Source organism: Callorhinchus milii, unplaced genomic scaffold, assembly GCF_018977255.1.
Source record: "Callorhinchus milii isolate IMCB2004 unplaced genomic scaffold, IMCB_Cmil_1.0 Scaffold14, whole genome shotgun sequence".
Taxonomy (NCBI): Eukaryota; Metazoa; Chordata; class Chondrichthyes; order Chimaeriformes; family Callorhinchidae; genus Callorhinchus; species Callorhinchus milii.
In genome coordinates, this window is record NW_024704755.1 from 17,056,726 (window position 1) to 17,079,388 (window position 22,663).

A 22,663-nucleotide genomic window follows, 5' to 3' on the forward strand; every position below is an offset into this window, starting at 1 on the left:
ACACACAATAATGTCTCACAAACGGCCATGAAGAGAAGTCGTGTTCGTGTAGAACTTTCGTCAACCTTCAGCCAATGCAGTTAGGAGGGATCCTCACCAGCAAGATAATCAGTGTCCCTCAGTCTGTTGTGATGTACATGTCTACTGGACCCATGGACCAGAATGCCAAATTCAGCAGTCCTAGTGAGGTGTCTGATGTAATACAGTTTGTCTGTATCAATTAATACAATTGGCTGCTGTGTTTCATCCACAAATATGCAATCAATTCACTTTACAGTATATTCTGTGAAGCGTTTTGAGACGTCTCAAAGGCATGATAAAGCGCTATATCAAATAATAATAATAATAATAATCCTTGCATTTGATATAGCGCTTTTCACGTCGGGAGGACGTCCCAAAGCGCTTCACAGAACACACTGTAAAGTGAATTGACTGTATATTTGTGGGCGAACGCGGCAGCCAATTGCGCACAGCAATGTCCCACAAACAGTCGTAGATTGAAAATGACCAATTTATTATTGTTTTTTGTTTTGGAGGGATTATTATTAGGCTCTGTGTGGAGTAAGGAAACTTGCCCAAGGTTTGGCCCTCTGCCTGGAATTGAACTCAGGTCTCTCGCTTGCAAAGCGAGTGCTCTAACCACTGAGCTACAGGACTCCATATGCAAAGATTATTATATTATTGTCTTCATAGGAACTGTACCATCCTTAACTTAAGGCAGATGGGCAAATTTAGATTGTTGTAAATTAAATTTGCAGTTATTCTGTATTCGGGCCTTTTTATCTCTCAAACTTGTAGTACAGAATGCAGGTGTTCAAAATAATGAGAGGGTTGGACAGTAAATTGAGAGAAGCTATTTACACTGGAGTCTGGGACTGGGGACAGAGTTCTAAGATAGTCATAATAAGAGAGTGCCATGTCTGAACAGCGGTAAGATGAGCTCTCCTATGGTGAGAGTGTTAGATAACTTAGAAAAGTGCTGCTGTCAGTACGGGGGGGGGGTGGGTTGAGAGCTGTCTGCCATCCCTCCGATGTGACTGTCTCACTGGAACTCTGAGCTTGTGTTGCTTTTACACAACTAATTTGTCTCTGGATGACAAGCATGTGCCAGGAAGCAACTCGTAATGTAAATTGGCCTGTTTTCCCAGCTCTGCATTTTTCTGCAGAGAAAATTGAGGGATGGGATGGGAGTGAATTAACTCTTCCCACTCAGCTCCTGTTAACCCTTCAAGCCAAAGCCCTAACAGGTAGGGTTGTCCTAGTTGGGCAAACAGCAGGAAACTTGCCAGGCAATGCTCTTGATGGCAAGCTATGCAATTTTCGCTGGTTAGACTCCAGTAGTTTCCCCAACACATACTCTGGGGTCCCCAAATCTTGGTTCTTGCCAACCTGTGCCTAATACTTCCTGGAATTAAGTAAGCATGATGTGTCTTTCCAGAGAGAGTGCACATTACATTCCAATAAACATCTCTGGGATTTCCACATGTAAGTGAGATGCATGGAATTTTCGGTTTGGTTTGGATACTCTTAAGCATACTGATGGGTTTCTCTACGTGTCAGACACCCGGCTGAGCAAAATAAAAGTGAGTTGACTTGGCAACTTTCACACATGTGTAGATGTCTTGACCTCATTGGTTGAGTACCAAAGTGGCGTCAAGATGTTCGAGTGTGTGAATTGGCAGCAGAAATACTGGGGGAGGAATCTCAAAGAGCGCCAAATAATGAGGACAAAATCACAAAGAAGTGCCATAAACAAAAAGCCCCTGATTTTTTTCAGAGCGTTTCCTGATCTCTGCTCCTGTTGATTTGAGCAGCAGACATCATCCAAAAAAGTTGATGTTGGATTGTGCGAAACCTAATGGGTTGATGGCACTTTGCACGAGGATGTTCTGGCATGTTGACAGTCACTGGGGACGTGCCAGACCTCAGAGGTGCAAAGTGAAAGCGCTTTGAATTATTTTTTCGAAACTGTTTAAAGGAACTAATAGCTTTGACTGACATCAAATAAAATCTGTGATGCAGTGATTGTAACCAAAGAGTGTTCTTATCAGGCATAACTTAATTGAAATGTGCGGCAGAATTGCTCTGTAGCAGTGAAAGACCTCCCTTTACAGCTTGCGATGGGGCTAATTAGGAGTTTCCACCTCGTTACTTCTGGTGTGCATTGAGCTGCAAATGGCACTTCTAATTTCTTTTCATTAATTCTGTGCATTTGACAAATACACCTGCTGAGTGGAGTTAGAACCAGCAGACATGAAAAAGATATTTGTTCAGGAGAAAAGGGAGGAAGATACTTGTTCCGCCATCAGTTTAGTGAGCAATTTGATCCCCTGTTATTAAATGTTAATAACCCTGTTATGCGCCTCCAGTAATTGTCAACCTGTACAGTGGATGCGTGTCAACATGGCTTAGTTAGTTGGTAGCGCTCTCGCCTCAGAGTTAGATTGTGGGTTCAAGCCCCACGTCAGGATTTGCGTTATTATTATTATGCTTTTATATTGCGGCTTTGGAGACAAGAAATGTGCTACCAAACTGGAGGCTTTGCTGCATTTGAGCTTCTGCAACATTTATGTTCCCTGGACTTACACACAGCACTCGTAACAGCTGACGATCCTCACATGTGTAAATACACCTTATTTGGGCAAATGTTGATCCCCAAACGGAAGTGCAGGTCGGTGAATGGGCCTGAATATCAGGCACCTTTTGTGTTTCCACTGCCGTTATTTGGCCAGTGGCCATCACAACATAAACTGTCAGTCTGCACAAAAGCAGAAGTATTAACATCATGTTGATGAGAAAGGGTCAATAATGTCACTGAGAAGCACTAACTATCAAGTTGCCTGTTACCTGTCCAGCTAGGACCACCCTCTCAGTTAGGGCTTTGGCTTGCACAGTTAACAGCAGCTGCGTGGGATGATTCCCTGCCTTCAGTGACTGTCTGCCCTTCCAGGTGCTGCTGATGAGCCGGGCTGGGCTGGGCAGTGCTCTGGAGTACTACGGACCCACCTGGCTCAGGAACCAGACTTGTGAGGCAGAGGAGAATAGCACATTACCTGCAAAGGAGAAGTAAAACTCCTAAAGGACCATTGAAATTACTGACCTGTCTGATTTGAATCATAGAAATCTTCAGGACGTAAAGAACCTACTCAGCCTATCAAGTCTGTTCTGCTGCTCCCGGTATTATCATTCTTTATCATAGAGTCATAGAATGTTACGGCACAGAAGAAGGCCATTCGGCCCATCGAGTCTGTGCGGCTCTTTGACAGAGCGTCACTTTCACTAACCCCAATCACCAGCTTTCTCCCCATAACCCCACAAACCCATCTTCCCCAGATACCTATCCAGTTCTCTCTTAAAAGCTGTTATCAAATCGGACTTCACTGCCCTTTCGGGCGGATCATTCCAAATTCCAACAACTCACTGAGTGAAAAGATTTCTTCTAACCTCCCCTCTGCTTGTTTTGGTAGATATCTTAAGACTGTGACCACGAGTCACAGACACACCTACCAGCGGAAACAGCTTTTCCCTATCTCGCCTATCGAAACCTTTCATGATCTTGAAGACCTCTATCAGGTCCCCGCGTAACCTCCTCTGCTCTAATGGGAAAAGTCCTAACTTCTCCACTGTCCTCATAGCTAAGCTTTCCCATTCCTGGTATCATTCTCATGAATCTCCTCTGCACCCTTTCCAGTGTCTTAATGTCCTTCCTGAGGTACGGTGCCCAGAACTGGACGCAATACACCAGCTGAGGCCTAACCAGTGTTTTGTACAGATTAAGCATAATCTCCCTACTCTTATACTCTATGCCCTACTAATGAAGCTCAGTACACCAAATGCCCTTTTTACTGCCCTATCTACCTACCCCGCTACCTTTAATGAATCGCTTACTTGAACGCCCAGATCTCTCTGTACGTTCACCCCCTTAAGATTGAGCTCCCAAGTCTATATTGCCTCTTATCATTTTTCCTACCTAAGTGTATCACCTCACACTTATCTACATTGAAATCCATCTGCCACATGTCAGCCCATTCCACCATTCTGTGTATGTCTGCCTGCAGTCCGTCACAATCTTCTTCACTATTTACTACCCGACCTAACTTGGTATCATCTGCAAACTTGGAAATAGTGCTCCCTATGGCCAAGTCCAGATCATTAATATATATTAGTTTTTATATGAACTCAATATAGAATGAACCATTTGTGGTCAGGATCACCTAAGTCTGTTCTGTTATTTCCCTCTAATGCTATTTTGTCTAATATATTGGTTGACGTTTCTTATACTTAGTACAAGTAATGCATCATTCAAGCTGTAGGTTTGAATAATTTTATTGGGTGATTCAATTTGCTGACTGAATAGAGAGGAAGGCAATATAGAATTGTAGACATTTACACCGCAGAAGAAGGCCATTGAGCCTACACTGGCTCTCAGTGCAAGTTGTTCATTAAATTCCCACTGCCCTATCCTCACAGCCAGCCCTTCAAGCCTCTAGCTTTTAGCCTTCATACTCCTGTCTCCTTTCCCTCAAAACCCACAATGACCGGGCTCTCTTCCACCACAGACAGTTCTCAGCCACCGTTCCTCAGAACTGTGTAACATCACTCAAATAAAATGAACACTTTTCACTCCAAAACTGAAAGAAGTTTCAAGTTTATTCGAGGTTCACAGCTTCCTCTAATCCTATCCCCCATCCCGACTCCATATCCTCTCCTAGCCTCTCTGCCCCCCCCTCCCCCCCCCACCCCGGCACAAATGTTTCTTCATTGTCAGACTTAATAAACTATTATTAAAGTGGTGATAGAGATTATAACAGTACCTTGAAATGCTGAGAATCTATAATAACAGCAAAAATGCTGAAAGTGCACAGTAGGCATTTGAAAGAGAAACACAGGTTAATGCTCCGGGGAGACCCTTCATCACTAGAAGTGGAAATATCAGCGAGGAGCGACACTTTAGCCATTACTGTACACAACCTCTCCCATCCGTCCATCCAGCACTGATGAAGGGTCACACCCAGGAGTAACTTATAACTAATCCTTACATTTTATACAGTGCATTTCAGGTCAGAAAGATGCCTGAAATTGCTTCACAGGATATAATAATAATAATAATAATAATCCTTGCATTTGATATAGCGCTTTTCACGTCGGGAGGACGTCCCAAAGCGCTTTACAGAACACACTGTAAAGTGAATTGACTGTATATTTGTGGGCGAACGCGGCAGCCAATTGCGCACAGCAATGTCCCACAAACAGTCGTAGATTGAAAATGACCAATTTATTATTGTTTTTGGTTTTGGAGGGATTATTATTAGGCTCTGTGTGGAGTAAGGAAACTTGCCCAAGGTTTTGCCCTCTGCCTGGAATTGAACTCAGGTCTCTCGCTTGCAAAGCGAGTGCTCTAACCACTGAGCTACAGGACTCCACTGCATATACTGCAATGTAGTGACTGTGTATTTTGTAGGTGAATGCAACTGCAGTGTCCCACAAACAGCCATGAAGTGAATGACTGATTTTATCTGGGGGATTGTTAGCCAGGACACCTTGAGAGAGAAACTCCCTTCTCTTTTCGATCAGTGCTGCAGGATCTTTAATGTCCACCTGAAGAGACAGTCGGGACTTTGGTATAACGTCTCATCTAAAGGACGGCACCTGCAACAATGCAGCAGACCCCCAGCACTGCATTGGAGCGTCGGTCTAGACCAGGGTGGTCCAACCTTTTGGATGTTGAGGGCTGGATGCCATATTTGAGAAATGTCCTCAGGCCACATAAGCAAGATCCTCATCCTTGTCTTCAAATCCCTCCACTCCTTTGCACCCCCCGACCTCTCTGACCTCTCTCCTCAAAATAGTGGTCGTTGCTTTCGTCCCACCGGGTCTGGCCTCCTCCTCGTCCCCCGAGTCCTCTGCTCCACCCTCGGCGGCTGTGCCTTCAGCCACTGTGCCCCGAGGCTCTGGAACTCCCTTCCTCCCTCCCCCCCCCTCACCCCCTCCCTTCCCATTTTCAGGTTTCTGCTGAAGACCTTTCTTTTCGACTGCACCTTTGGTCACCTTCCTCCCCCTCCCCCTCCCCCTGGCTCCTCCCCCTCCCCTGGCTCCTCCACTCCCCGGCTCCTCCCCTCCCCCGGCTCCTCCCCTCCCCCGGCTCCTCCCCTCCCCCGGCTCCTCCCCTCCCCCGGCTCCTCCACTCCCCCGGCTCCTCCCGCTCCCCTGGCCCCTCTCCCTCCCCCTGGCTCGGCCCCAGGATCCGTTACTGTGAAGCTCTGAGACACCGTCCAGCATAGAGGCCGCCATATAAATCCAAGTTGCAATATTTTTGTTTTTCCCTTCCAGAAACGTAAACGGATCATACAGAAATGCTGGGTTTAGATTGTGTGACTGTTATTTAATAATGTTCATCTTAAATGGAAATATATGCATCACGTTTTTTAATGTATTAAAGTCAAAACACAAGATAGCAATTCAGCTTATGGCGGCCCTGACAGAGAACACTCAACAAAACCAAAACAGATTAATCCAGAATTGCAAAACTTACTCCGAACTCCTTCAACACAGATAGGACTCGCAAGCAAATGAGGCACTGAGGTTTTCTATTACTTTCAATAAAGAAATCATCCACTTCCGACTTAACACTGAAATCCTCTATTTTCCATATCTTATCTTGCTTTTCCTACTGAGACTCCTAGTGCTGTAGTTTTACAATTGCTGCTGCTCGCTGTGTCTCACCAGGCTGCACGAGGCTCGAGGCAGCACCAAACGTGACAGGGAGGGGTGTGGTGGGATACCTCCGGCTCCACCCCTCTTCCTGCCACTCTCCGCTCTGCATCACGGAGACCGACCAGAAGAGAAGCCTAGCCAGGAGGTCAAACAGTGAAAAAAAAAAGTGGTTTGCAGGCTGGACAAAATCAACCCGTGGGCCGCCTGTTGGACCACACTGGTCTAGACTATAGGAGTTCAAAGTCCTGATATCAGGCTTGAAATCATAACATTGTGACTCAGAGGCTGCGCTCGGCTAAGGCTCTTTCATTGATCTGCTCGGTTAGATTTGCAATGTGAATATTTGATGCATGGCATTCTGTTTTGCACTCCTCCTCATTTGGGATGATCGAGACGACAGATCGGGTTTTGGTTGGCAGTCAGGTCATTGTAAAGGAGAACAATGATGCTCAGTAATATTCCGAACACTGGTCTGTTTGTACAGCACACAGATACGCTACCCAAAGCCAACACTTGTGCTTTGAAGGAACGCGAGCCTTGCAGAGAGTAAGGGGGACCGCTCCCTTTGATTTCCTCACAGAATATAGTCTGACCCTTTCTCCTGTTCTCTCCCTTTTGTGATTGTTCCAGATTTTTCAAGTGGTGTGAGGCACTCTCTCTGCCTTGGGGCAAGTGTGGGGCAAGTGTGGCTGAGCGGAGGCATCTGGGAGAAAGCTGGAGCAAGTTTAAGAAGCCAAGCACACCCGTCCAATTAGTCCTGCTCCTCATGAGGGGAAAATCTGTGTGTCGCGTTGCTGTAATCTCTTGTTTGAAAGTGGATTAAGAGAGCTTGAATGGCAGTAACGGGCAAACTGAGGACATGTGAGGGAGGAACAACACACAGCATTCTCGTCTGCGGATTTTGATTTACCTCTCTTTTTATATATCAGTCGTCGTCTTGGCAACGGCTCTGTCACAGGCATACCTCCCAGGAAAACGATGGGCATGCATGGCGTACTGTGAAATCGGAAACAAAACTGCCGTTAAGACGAGAGAGATTCATCAGGCAATTGTGCTGTGGTGCAGGTGCCTTGTACATCCAGGATCTAACCGCCAACCCACCCCCCACCACACAACCCCCAGAGGTCTCACTGGAATGTCCATCCCCAGGAATTAATCCAACATCGTACAGAGCAGCAATCCCAGCGCTGGTTTAATTCTCTCACGAATAAGGAGCTACCAAGGGAGCCGGCAACGGGCTCTGAGGCTGAGTGCGCCAAGCGTTTTCCCAGGATAATGCAACCTGTCTCTGAGCAATCGCCAAGACCAAGGTAGAGAGGAAGCGGGCACCAGGTTCAGCCACTTCCCAAAAGGAGAAACAGGATCAAATTCCGTCAGCAGCGAGCTCCGGGGAGGATAGCTCAGAACCGCAAAGTTGTGATGATGAAGTGCTCCCGCCGGGTTTGTCTCCTCTCCATCGCAGTGCTGGCCGCCTTTGTGATCTCGCTCTTCTTCACCTACACACTGACAGGAGTGACCAACATGGCCTACCTGGAGACCCAGGCCCAGGATGAGAACCATCGCATCAAGCTGGTGCCCAGTTATACGGGCGCACAGAAGTTGAGCAAAGACGTCACTGCGCAGAAAACGTGTGGCTGTGAGCGCTGTGTGGGAGACCCTGGAGTATCCAAGTGGTTCGACGAGCACTTCAACCCTGACATTCTGCCACTCTGGACTAAAGCTAACATGAAATTGGACCTCGATGTACATAACTGGTGGTTGGTGAGTGAGAACTTTCCTCTATTCCAGACACCATTTATTCACAGTGGACCCCCAAATGATCATCCTTGCACCGGTGAGGGGTGGCGTGCTGAGTTGGGATTTGGTGGGGGGGTGGGGGGGTGCAATCACAACCCAGCCTAATGCTGCCTTATCCTGTCCCGCTCCACATTCACACTCACATATGCTTTCAAGCAAAGTGTGGGATGGGGGAGAGCGTTGGGTCTGTGGGGGGAGGAAAGTGCTAGGTGAGGAAGGGGGGATTTTGGTGCCATGTGGTCTTTAACATCCACCTGAACAGGCAAACAATTTAATGGTTCATTTGAAAGCAGCACAAGGTCCAACAATGCAGCGCTCCCCTAAGCTCCATTAGCATGGCTTCAAGTCCCAACTTGGGGCTTGAATTCACACTTCAATCTGTTTAGAATGAGATTTGGGACAGCAAGGCTCTGGGTTTCAATTCCAATAGGATTTTCCAGGTTGATGAAATGAACATGTCTGAAAGGACCCAGAAATCTAAGGCACTGTTGATAATAATAATCCTTGCATTTGATATAGTGCCTTATCACATCTTCGAGATGTCTCAAAGCGCTTCACAAGATACACTGAAAAGTGAATTCACTGTAAATTTTGTTGGCGAAACGCGGCGGCCAATTGCGTACAGCAACGTCCCCACAAACATTCATGGATTAAGTGACCAATTCATTATTTTTTTTTGAAGGAATTATTACACCCGGAAAAGCTATCCGCCAGTCGACTAATAACCAGGTTCCTACTTACTGCTAGGTAAACAGGTGCATGTGGAGTAAGGAAACTTGTCCAACAATCTGCCCTGCCGGGAATCAAACCCAGGATCTCTAGCTTGCAAGGCGAGTGCTCTAACCACTGAGCCTCTGATGGTTGACCAGCTTGTCTGGCACGGGCACGATTGGACGAATGGCCTCCTGTGTGTATAATTCTATGACCAGTGAGACCTGGAAGTGTGTCCTGAAGCCAGCGAGGCAAGGGGCTGTGGGGAGAAGGATAGCAGCACAGCTGTGAGGTTCCTATTTGTCTATTCGTTGCTGAAGAGCTCTGGGGATGGAGCAGGAAAGCAGTGTGCAATCAGCAGGAGGTCAATTAAAACTAATCATGTTTTTTTCTAACAGTGACTCGTGTGGAGCCCTTTCAGCTAAATCGGTTCCATTTGTAACATTAGATCAAGAGGGGGGAAATAGCTGAGTATCGCGATGGGTTGTATGTGAAAATAAGCAGATGAATCAGAGTTGATATAATGTGCATGGTTGGGATTCACATCTAGTGCAGATATATTTATATATATGTATGTATATATATATATTTAGAACTACACCTATTTGTAGTTCAAGTTGGGTAGAGGTTAGTTTGTGCAGAACTAGAACAACTAGATGATGTGATTCTACACCGAGGAAGCCAAAAGCCAAACGGGCTGTCAAAATACACTAAGACTTGCAATGCAATAGACTGCCCCCAACTACAGTAATTGCTGACTCTGGGGAAGCAGTTAGAGGTACCACATTGATTGCCATTGTTCCAAAGTGCAGCGGGATATAGGTTTGAATTAGGCAAATATTTTTTTAGGGGAGGTTAGATCAGGCGTTATTTAACAATAGACCCTGACATGAGACGTAAGGCTGTCGAGAGGACCTGGTTGACAAGTAAAGGTGCTGAGGTTCAGGTCTATGGGCACCGGATATCTTTCGTTATTTAGATTTTTCTATTACCTTTTAACGGCCTCTTTGGGTCTCTTCTGGACATGGCAGCCACGACCATTCTAAGCAACTGAGTGTAAGATCAGCTCAAAATCCTTGCACTCAGAGTTTATAGCCAGAGAGAGGTGTTTTGGCCCATTGTGTCTGCTGATGCTAACTCCCCTGCTGGAGCTATTTGCCCTCATCCCATTACAACACAACAACAAAATTACATTTATAGAGCACCTTTCATGTCAGGAGTAAGTCCCAAGGCGCTGCATAGTCAGGGGTAATTGGACCCGAGCATGGGGGAAGGGTGAGGGAAGGCAGAGAGGTGGACGGGAGACTGAAGGCACGATCAAAGAAGAGGGTCTTGAGTCGGCCTTCAAGGAGGCAAGGGAGGAAGCAAGGCGAAGGGACCGTGGGATGCATCATGTCAAATGCTGCTCAGATCTTTCCTAATGCTCTACACTTTCCCATAGGGAAAGGAGGGAAGTCATGCAGGGAGCACAGGGCTGAACTGTCTTTATGTCCTTACCCCTCACATTTTGATGTTGGCTTGCTTTATCGTTGTATCTCTCTGCACCTAGCTATAATAATAATCCTTGCATTTAATATAGCGTCTTATCGTGTCTTTGGGACGTCTCAAAGCGCTTCACAGAATATATTGTAAAGTGGAGCGACTGTGTGCTTTGTGGGCAAAAAGTGGCAGCCAATTGCGCACAGCAGCGTCCCACAAACAATCATGAGTAGTGATCAATTTTTTTTGAGGGATTAATAATCCCTGGAAAGCGATCCACCAATCGACTTAACAATTGGGTTCCTATTACTGCTCGGTAAACAGAGATGTGTTTTTAAGGAAATTTGCCTTAGATTCCGTCCCACTCAGGAATAGAACCGGGTCCTCTCTCTAACCACTAACTATGGAACTGGGCACTAAAGCAGTCAATTAGTTTAAAAGCAGTGCTTCCTGCGGCTGTCATTCCAGCTTTCAAAGCTGTGTGGGATAACACCCTGCCTCTCCTCTGAGTTGTGCTGGCATAAGAGTAATGTTAATACTGGAGTGTATGGGTTTGGGTATGTTGGGTATGAATCTTTCTGAGAACTCTATGGTTTGTGCTTTGTAGGAACCTGAGGCTGCTTCCTGTATGAAATTGACTTAAAAACGAACGGGTTTTGAATCCCTGCACAGTAGGTAGTGCGGAGTAGATCTGTGAGAACTTTGTAACCTCTGCTCTGTTTTCCATTCCCAGCAACATCCAAGAGAAGTGAGCCAGGGCTGTCCATGATCAGAAGAGGAAATGACGTAGGTAGGGAGCAACAGTTGTAGGAATTTCTGGTCTTAAAAGGTGAAGGTCTCATTGACATTACAATGTCCTCAGATGTCCCTAGTCTCTCATTCTGAGAAAAGCTGCTCTGAGCTCATGCTCATGCTTGCTGTAAATATTTAGAAACTGCTAAGATGCCTTAAATAGAGACCTCCACTTGATGAGGCACTGAACTGAAATTATTGATCACTCGCCGCCCCCCACTCCCACACACATCTTGGGTGCTCAGCCAGTACTGTGTGTGTGTGTGTGTTTGGGGGGAGGGGTGGAATCAGAGCCCTGTCTATCTTGACAAATGGTCTCATTGGTTGGGGGTCACTACCTTTCTGGCTCTGGGACATTAGGCACACCTTGTATTGTCTAATCCAATCCACAGATTCCAGGTAATAGAATATAGATTTCTAGCAATTCAGTGATCCAATGCCATCCTGGAGGAGTACAGTTAAACACATTTAGCAACAACTGCACAGATCAATACCAGAATTCGTCTGAATCAGATGTGGTGTCTGGTTCGATATTTCTGTAAAAATGAGTAAAAATCAATGGTAGAAACATCAGTTCTCTTTAATAACCTCTTGAACAGGAATGGATTCCTGGAGAACAAGGAAGCGTTGTGCACAGATGTGCAGTGGGGAAATCCCAGCACCGGGATTGTGGTGGCACGGGTGAGCAATGTGGGCCATGGGATTAGATACTGAGCTTGTGAGGAGAAACCGGCAATGTTCATACAGGAGGAAAGATCTTATTGATGTTTTCCAGATCATAAAGGGTAGAGATCAGTTAGATTTCAACAATGTACAGAGTGTCCACAAAGTCACCAAACAGTGATACGAGACTCGGGAGAAGCTGGAACAAGCCGTCAGAGATGCACCATCGCCTCCTCACTCCATCCATGTTACGGAAGATGTTACACCAAACGTGATGGATCATCATCTCCCATGAAAATGATGGCTCACACAGACACACACACACAAACACACACACTCACACACAGACACACACACTCAGACACACTCACACACAGACTCACACACATACACAAACACACACACAGACACACTCACACAGACACACACACAGACACACACACTCACACACAGACACACACACTCACACAGACACACACACACAGATACTCACACAGACACACATACACACTGATCCTCTGGACGTCTATTACAGTTAAACGCTTGTTACTGAATAGAATGAATTACTTCTAAATACAATTATCATCATTCTGCCACATGTTTCAGTTGTTGGTCAGTGCACTGCAGAAAAAAAAACATGGGGTTAACAAGACTTTGTGGACACCCTGTACTTGTAGTCAAGAATCGCGCAACAAGGGGTCACAGTCTCAAGCTCAGAAAGAGGAAAGGAAGGTGACTGTTTAAGGGTAGAAATTTTGGTAGACAAATGGAGAAACAGGTGTTTTGGACTGGTTCACTTCCACATCTTTCTCAGCACTGTCCATCAAGTAGCACAGAGTTGGTCACGGAAGGTCTATCCCTTATAAAGCCACACTGGCTGTCAGGTTTCTCTTCCCTTGAGATGCACGTCAGCAACACCAGTCACAAGCTGTTTTTCTGATGGGAACTTGCTCAAACATTGTATGTGTATAATCGAGGAGCCCATCAGATATCCGAGGTCTTCCTGTGCTTGAAAAAAATGCTGAGCAGAAGTGCTCTTTGGCAGTCTCCCATTTCTAATTAATAGGAAATCAAATTGTTGGATGGAGAGGAATTGAAAGTGATTCAGTTATTAACATTCTAAGCTTAGCTTTGTTTCTCTGTCATCGGACAGTTAATGTGTTGGTAGCTGAAGGGGTAATTTACTGACAATCGACAGAGTTAATTTTTTTTATTGTTATTAGAATCAACAGGACAGAAGAACAAGAGGACACAGGTTTAGAGATGAAAAGGGGCAATTTCAGCACGGACTCCAGGAAGTTTTTCTTTATCCAGAGCATAATTAACGACTGAAACAGATCACCAGAATGGTAGAGGCCAGGATAGTTTAAAAAGCAGCTTGGTGCTGTGATGGGGGGACAGTAGGGTGGGTGTTCTGGAAGCATGAGATCAGATGGCCCGAAGAACTTTCCTCACCCGAACCGATCTTGTGGTCAGATGCCAGTTTATTCTGATTCAATAGAAACAACAACAAATTGCATTTATATAGCACTTTTAACATCGTGAGGACGACCCAAGGTACTCAACAGTCGAGGGTTTGTGCCGAAGTGGGGGGTTGGCTTGGGAGTGGGGGAGAAGATGATCAAGCTCGCCCACTGTTGAGCACACTAAATTGCTACCCCATCTGAATGGCGTTCTATGAATACACGTTGCTGCTGTTGTTTCCACAAAAGTCAGACATCCTCCACCCCAAAAAAAAATGTCTGATTGTGTTTTAAAAATATATTTCCATCCCTTTTTAAGCAGACTATCTTATTCACACAAATGTAACTAATAAACCAGTTTGGTTATGATCAGTTGTGGAATAATAAGATTCTTAAAAGAAAGATAAGACGTTGGAGTTAACCATCCCCCAACAAAGTGTAAATGTTTTCAATATTTTAGAACCCATTAACCGTTCAAGAATATTTGTAAACGAATATTTCAGATCTTGAAAATATAGATGTGAATCGTTGATGCACTGCCAATGGGGCATAGCAACAACAACAACAAAATTACATTTGTATAGCGGCTTTCACGTCGGGAGGATGTCCCAACTGTGAATATGAGACATTACTTGAGGGCATCTGTGAGTGTGTACGTTTGGTGACTAAATGTTCAATAGTGGGGAATGTGAGACTCAGAGAACTGATCATGAATGTGCCATTATGTCAGTGGGACTAGTAATGAACTGTTTCCCCATTATAATTAAAAATATATACATACGGTGTATATTTATGGAGGATACAGTATGAATAAAATAAACATTTACACACGAGTGAAAAGATTTCCATCCAATCCAACACACAATTAATACAATATACACATTGAGGACACCTCAACCCCTCCTGGGTTCTGCTGACCTTTATCTACAGAGAGCGGTTACACAGTGGGGGCTAATCCCTGCTCTGCCATACTTTATATCTACAGCAGTGGTCCAATGTTTGGCTGCCGCAGGCCGCATTCTCTATTTGAGAAAGGTCCGGGGCCGCATCCAGCGTGGAGAGGGGGAGGGGAGAGAGGACAGAGAGTAAGTGTGTGAGAGAGAGGTAATAAAGGGGAGTGAGTGTGAGAGAGGGACTGTGAGTGAGGGTGAGATTGAGAGTGTGAGAAGGGGAAGAGTGTGCGGGGAGGGAGGGAGTGAATGTGAATGGGGGGGAGGGGGGGTTGGGGGGAGGGGAGGTGGGGAGTGGGGGGGGTTGGGGGGAGGGGGGTATCAGTGCTGGTTGTCACTTCATCTCCATTGATAATATCTTGTTGCTATGGAGTGGCATCTTGTCCATTGTGACACGTGTGCATTGTGACGTCATGTCATTGTGACACGTGTGCATTGTGACGTCATGTCATTGTGACACGTGTGCATTGTGACGTCATGCCATCGTGACACGTGTGCACTGTGACGTCATGCCATTGTGACACGTGTGCACTGACGTCGTGACACGTGTGCACTGACGTCATGCCATCGTGACACGTGTGCACTGTGACGTCATGGCATCGTGACACGTGTGCATTGTGACGTCATGCCATCGTGACACGTGTGCACTGGCATTGCTCACAGACAGCTGTTTGGACAGACTCCAGACGTTATATTTACAAATTATTTTTGTGACTCAAAATCCTTAAAATTACACCTCTAAGTTAGTTATTAAATTATTAGAAGGTTATTAAAGATCTCCCAATAAGAAAATAGTGTAAAATAGTAATGATTCATATGAAAGTTGTGATCATAGTATTTTGTTTTGTGGAACACCGAGGGACCCAAAGTGACTTTACCAAAGTCAATTCCCAAACATGTCTGAGGGTACTATCATATTCATATTGTTTGGGGTCACTGGTACATGTGGAAACCCATCTCCATATTTATGAGCGTCTTGTGACGTGTGTGCACTGTCATCGTGACACGAGTCCTTGCATGCCACTTACATGTGGAATAAGATTTCTTAATAAAGAAATATTCTAAAGCAGTAATAATGAGTTACAAATGCAATCTGAATTCTGTCGTTTTCCTACTATGTAATGTTTCTTCACTTGCATTAGTACCAATATAGGTTCACTTGTTTGTCTTATTATTATTTTATATTAAATTTGCCTTCAGCAACTATGTTCTCTGTCCTTTGGAATTGCCTCCTCCCAACCCTCGTCTCACACACTCTTATTGCTTTAAAATCTGTCTTAGATCTTTGGGATTTTGAATTCAGACTAGGCTGACATTCAGATGCTGGGTGCTGGGTGTGTGTTGCATTGTCGGAGGTGCTGTCATTTGAATAAGACGTTACAATCTGTCCATTAAGTTGGATGTTAAAGAATTCATGGTTCTGTGGAAAAGGAGAAAGGATTTCTTCCAGTGTCCTGGCCAATAATCCCCGAGATAAAATTGGTCATAGCTATTTGTGAGACATTTCTGCACATAAATTGGCTGTGACATTTACCTATGAATGACAGTCACTACACTTCACAGTAGTAAATCCTGTGAAATGCTTTGAGCCATTCGATAGCGTGATAAGAAGCTATATTAAATGGAGTGATTATTATATCTCTCTCATGTCTAAACTGAATTAGGAATACAGCTGGGAAAGAAAGTGGGTGGTGGGTTGGGGGGTAAGCAGGTCAGAGAGGTAGGGAGGTGCCAGGGCATGAAGGGATTTCAAAACAAGTGTGAGGATCTTGAAATCGATCTGTTCGGCAATAGGGAGCCAGTGGAACCCGACTAGAATTGATGTGATGGGTGTATGGAGTTTAACGCAGGTGAGTACACGGGTGGCGGAGTTTTGGATTAGCTGGATCCTGTGCGTGGTGGAGCTGGGGAGACGGGTGAAGGGTGCATTTGAAAAGTCGGGAGGTGCTGAACACATGGACAAGCGTTTCGACTGCGTCAGGGGAAAGGTACAGTTGGGCAGTGTGGAGAAGGTGGAGCAAGGCGGTCTCGGTCAGGAACCGGATGTAGGGAAGAAAGGACAGCTGTGGGCCGAACTCGATGCCTAGGTTGTGCACTGGTTCGGTGAGTCCGAGGGGTAGGCTGGGGAGGTTGAGGTCAGAGCCGCAGGATAGAAGACGTTGACGGGAGCCAATGAGTATGGCTTCCGTCTTGTCAACATTTAGTTGTAGGAAAGTTTCGGTCATCCAGGCCCTGATGTCCGCCCAACAAACCGAGATAACATTGGTGGACCTGGAGTTGCAGCTGAAGGAGGAGGAGAAGTAGATTTGTATGTCAAAAATAAAAATAAATAAATAATGATTTGTACGATCAATCCACGACTGTCTGGGACACCCCTGTGTGCAATTGGCTGCCACGTTTCGCCCACAAAATATCAATTCACTGAACAGTGTGAAGCGCTTTGAGATGTCTCTAAGACGTGATAAGGCGCAGTATCAAATGCAAGGATTATTATTATTATCCGCATACATGTGGAAGTTTACCCCTTGCCTGCGGATGACATCACCAATAGGGAGCTTTTGGATGAGGAAGAGAAAGGGGCCAAGGATGGAGCCCTGGGGTAAACCACAGGTGACCGGGCGGGGGCAGGAGGAGAAGCCGTTTGAAGAGATAAAGCCAACAACAATAACATCAACAACAAAATTACATTTGTATAGCGCCTTTCACATCAGGAGGACGTCCCAAGGCGCTGGACAGTGACAGCATTTCAGACCCGAGCTGGGGTCAGGGGGGGAGGGGAAGGGAAGGGGGATGGCTGATGTCATGGTCGAAGAGGAGAGTCTTGAGGCGAGACCTGAAGGCGGTTTGTTAGGTAGAACTCGAACCAGGCTAGTATGTTCCCACTGAGCTGGATGAGAAGGCCAAGTTCTCATAGGGCTTATACAGTGGAGAGGCGGTCGATGAGGATGGTGTGGTCGACTGTGTCGAACGTGGTGGAGAGGTGCAGGAGGACGAGGAGGCAGAGGGAGCCCTGGTCACACAGAGAGAGAGAGGACGTTGTTTGTGACCTTATCATGCCTCTGGGCAGGGCGGAAACCAGAACCTGAGGCAAGAGACTTGACCATGTCGGCCAGCAGCGGGGAGAGGAGGGGGAGTTGGGTGATCAGTAACTGGGTGGGGAAGGGCTCGAGGGAGCATGTGGTGGGCTTCATCTGTGAGATAGTGGTTGAGAAGGAGTGGAGAGTAATCGGGGAAGTAATTCCAATGCAGAAAATGTAGAATACAAAAGAGATACGTCTGTCCTGTCAATCTATTGTTGCATCACTGTCTGTACCTCTATGTCTGTTTATCCTTGTACGTGTCTTATCTGTATGTCAATTTACATATCTCTCTTTTTTCCCTGCGTGTGTGTTTGTGTGCGTCTCTTTCTGTATCTCCCTGTGTGTCTCTGTCTCTCTTTATCTCTCTCTCTCCTCTTCCTCTAAAAGTACAGAGACACAATACCCTAATGAAAAGTAAGGAAAGTTATTAATTATCAGCAGTAGAGTGTTTGAAGTACCAGATATTGTCACAATACAATGCTGAGATCCTTTACAATGCCAAGGCTTCACGTTGTTGAAGCCTAAGCCCATTTATTGTTCTCATTTACTGCCCCGGCGCATGTGGCTGATTCTCCCCTCCACACACTCCCTGCAATAGTTTCTGTAATGTTCCAGACATCACAGGTCCTGCTGACATTACGATCATGTTGAGAGTATATTACTGATGCCAGTTCCCAACAGAATACTTTTTTTTACCTGAATATGTACTATTGTAATTGCATCCACATGTGGATTCAGAGCAAGGCCATGCACAGGGCTGTTCCCAGAGGATTTACTTACTGTACATTACGTGAGGAAATCATTAGTGCTTGTGCATGAGGCCTCACACAGCACCAACTGGTTTCCACATTTTCTGTGCCTGAAGTCAGCATTAATCACCATTGAGCATGTAGCACAGAGAGAAAAATCACGCCATCTGCTCCTCTGAAGGATTCAGTGTCAAGTCTCCCGGTGTGTGCGGTCGTGGCTCTGTCCCCAGGGTCCTGGTGTGCAACTACGTACACTGGATACATTGCAACTCAAGGAAGCATTCTTTAGAGCTCTTTAACACATTAAGATGCCTCAAAGCTGCACATATAATTACTGTGAAGTGTAGGGGTTGTTTTTTTTCAGACAAGCATAGCGTGTCACTCTTTTAACATTGGCAATGTTCCACCAAATTTAATACATTAGAATATACAGCACAGAAACAGGCCATTCGGCCCAACTGGTCTGTGCCGGTGTTTATGCCCCACACGAGCCTCCTCCTGCCCTTCCTCAACTAAGCCTTCAAGCATAACCTTCTATTCCTTTCTCCCTCATGTACCTCTCCAGCTTTCCCTTAAATACATCTATGCTATTTGCCTCAAAAACTCAATTTTCCACATCCCCACTACTCTCTGGGTAAAGAAGTTTCTTCTGACTTTCCTCTTTGATCTATTTGTGACTATTTTATATTGATGGCCCCTGGTTTTGGTCTCCCCCACAAGTGGCAACATCTTCCGTATGTCGACCTTATCAAAACCTTACATCATTTTAAAACCTCTATCAGGTCACCCCTTACCCTAATCTGCTGGAATTGTTGGCCAGGACACCGAGAAAACTTCCATTCGGTTTTCCAGTAGTGTAGATTCACAAGGGAGCTGCCAGAGATGAGTGGATACAGCTATCAAGAAAGAGGAGATAGTTTGGAGCTTTTCTGTCTGGCGATGAGACGATTGAGAGGGGACCTGATGGAGGTATTTACGATATGTAAGGTGGAAGTTCATGGGGTGTTTCGTTGGTGAGCCCAAAACAAGGGGCCATAAATATAGTTCAGGAGGAACCTCCTTATGCAGAGGGTGGTGAGCATGTGGAACATGCCGTCAGAAGCTGTGTTTGAAGCGAAAAGTATTGATGTATTTAACAGGCCAGATTAAATGAATAGGGCTAAACCCGCGAGTATACATTGGCAACAGGATCTGACACTGCTCCTCCTCCCCCCACCGATCCATTCAGTTGCTTTAAAAATCTGTCAAGTCAATAAGTGCCCACAAAATCCAGTCACTCCACTTTACTGGGTACCCTGTGAAGCACTGAGACATCTTGACAATGTAATATTGGGACTATATCAAACGTGTAAGGATTATTATTGTTACAATATTAAGTGTTAGACACCCTCTCTTCAGTGGCCCCATATTTCTTCTGCCCCCCCCCCACCCCGTGCCACTCTCCTGTTTGCTAATCTCTCCCCCCTCCCCCCCCCCCCCCCCCCCCCCCCCCCCCACCTCTCCAATCAGTGAGCAACTGTTTGGCTGTGGTGGGTGCTGAGATGATTGGAGTAAATATATGCATTCTATTGCTGAGAGCCGGGGGAAACTTTGAACTGCCCCTGTTTCTGCTGTGTTGCAGTCTGCTTCCAGACAACATGTGGTGCCTGGATTCAGGAGCTGGCATTCTGAATTAACCGTCTGACTGCGGCAGGGCTATAGCAAGGATCTTGTTTAATAGTTGCATGGGAGTGCATTACAAAGAGAGAAGCCATCTCAGGGGACCAGATAAACCTACTTCCCGCTTACTTGCTATATTATTAATATTCCTTGCAATTGATATAGTATCTCAACATCTTCCTCTTTGACCGTGCCTTCGGCCACACTCCCATCCCACCCGCTACCCTCCAACCCTCTTAATTCCAATCCCCACCTTGGGTGCAAACCCTTAAATGTCCAGCAACTTGGGATGTCCTCCCGACGTGAAAGGCGCTAAATAAATCTAATTTGTTGTTATTGATGTTGTAGTGCCTTATCATGTCACTGAGACATCTCAAAGCCCTTCACAAGATATACTGTAAAGTGTAGTAACTGTGTTTGATACATGTAGGAACCTGCATTTATTAATAATGATAAATAACCCTTGCATTTGATATAGCGCTTTTCACGTCTTTTGGACATCTCAAGCACTTCACAGAATATGCTGTAAAGTAAATTGACTGTATATTTGTGGGCGAAACATGGCAGCCAATTGCGCACAATAATTGGTGTCCAAATGCATATTCTGTTGAGCTTTTTTTGTTAGATCTTAACAACCTCCTCTGGTACCTTATTGCCTCTTAACCTGATTTCAATCTTGAAATCTAACTGTCTTGCACTGAATTTGTGAATGCAGGTCATCTTATGTATCACCAAGAACACAAACTATATGTAGACTAAGACCATTCATGTCTGGAAGAGCATTCCACTTCAGGAAAAGTTTCAGAAAGTAACTTCAGATCTGGAGTGAAGAAACCAGGTTCCACCCCACATTCTAACCAACAACAACTTGCATTTATTTACACAGCTTCCCTCATACCGGGTAGTGCCCTTAAGCGCTTGACAGTGGTGAAGCACAAAGTTGAGCCAAGGGGAGGAGGGCGGTGACTATAGGCACGGTCGAAGAGGAAGGTCTTCAGGCGCGACCTGAAGATGGGGAAGGAGGGGCCAGGCGGAGGGATAGAGGAAGAGTGTTCCAGAGTTTTGGAGCGCAGTGACTGAAAGCACAGCACCCAATGGGGGAACGGAGGGTACGATGGACATGCAGAAAGCCGGATCCAATGGCTGTGCAGCCTGAGGCAGGACAGCCACTTTTAGGACTCTCAGTGTGGTATCTCTCATTGTAATGAACTTCAGTACTTTTGATGAAATCACAGCTGGCTGGGCTTTAATCTTGGAGATTATATAACCTTGTTAGAGCTTTATTCACACTGAAGGTTGTAACTCCCGCTGAAATTCAGCACAGAGGTGTACCGAATTTGCAATCTGTGCAATTGGCTTAGACAGATGGAATATATGAATGTCTGTAGGTTTGGAAATAACTAAAACAAAATGTTTTATTTTAAAAAGAACACTTTTTTCCTGTTCTCTGACAGCAGCTCAGATCCACTCAGACAATATGTGCTATGATTAAAAAAAAGATGATTTAACCACAGGATGCTTGCAGTCAAACCATCGACATTTACAACACAGAAGGAGGCCATTCAGCCCGTCAAGTCTGCACTGGCTTTCAGGGCAATCTGTTTATTCAATCCCGCTGCCTGCACTAACCCCAAAGCCTTTAAGCCTCTATCCTTCATGCACTGTCTACTGAAACCCTCTTGAAACCCTTTGAACTCTGCCTCTACCACCTTAATTTGGTAGGGTATTTCACATCACAACTCTGAATGAGAAACAGATCTCCTTTCGCTCTTGTGATTATCTTGTAAATATTGCCCTTGAGTTGAGTAATGTATATTTCGAGTCCTGTAGCTCAGCGGTTACTCCACACGTGAGTACCCATAACAGTGGGTACCTAGCAGTGAGTAGGAACCCGGATGTTAGTCGATTGACGGATTACTTTGCTGGGAATAATAATCGGTCACTAAATCCACAGCTGTTTGTGGGACGCTGCTGTGCAAAATTGGCTGTTGTGTTTTGCTTTCACGTCACTTTACAGTATATTCTGTGACGCGCTTTGAGATGTCTTAAAGACGTGATGAGGCGCTGTATCAAATGCAAGGATTATTATTATTTTAACTTGATCTTTGTCTTAAAAATATGTAGCAATTTTTCAGATGTGTGTGGGCCAGACATTTCTCTGCTCCATTTGATAACTGTAGTGAATTTGGTCCCATGTGAATATCATTTAGTTGTTAACAATAATTTAATTTTAAATGAATGTATAATGTACAGTATTTATCATTTCAAATTGCATTACATAGAGGGTTATTAACATCGGGAACATGATGGTCAGGAAAGGTAGTAGAAGTCAGGATACTACATTCAGTTAAGCAACAGTGAGATACTGTTATGGGAACAGCGAGGGTGGGGATTGTTAAAGGATATGATACATGGCTGCCTTCCTCTCAACCTCGCCTGTGAACAGCTCAGGCTAAATTACCGTTTCTATATACAGCATTTTCAGATCAGGTGTAGCACAAGCTCTCTGCACAATAGGTCTCCTAATTCCCCATCATCTGGCTGTGTGCTATTTCCAATCCCTACACCTGGCATCCTGTAGCTCAGTGGTTAGAGCACTCACCTCA

At 45.4% G+C, this 22,663-nt stretch overlaps 1 protein-coding gene across 4 annotated transcripts in view; it reads left to right on the forward strand.

Annotated features, from left to right (window-relative positions):
* Nucleotides 1-22,663, forward strand: part of st3gal2 (ST3 beta-galactoside alpha-2,3-sialyltransferase 2) — a 116,217-nt gene that overhangs the window by 66,530 nt on the left and 27,024 nt on the right. For all 4 annotated transcript variants that reach the window (XM_042340547.1, XM_007905828.2, XM_007905829.2 and 1 more), the window contains one exon: nt 7,345-8,475. In XM_042340547.1, coding sequence (XP_042196481.1) covers nt 8,134-8,475 — 342 coding nt within the window. In that variant the 5' untranslated portion in view covers nt 7,345-8,133. The remainder of the gene's footprint in view (nt 1-7,344; nt 8,476-22,663) is intronic.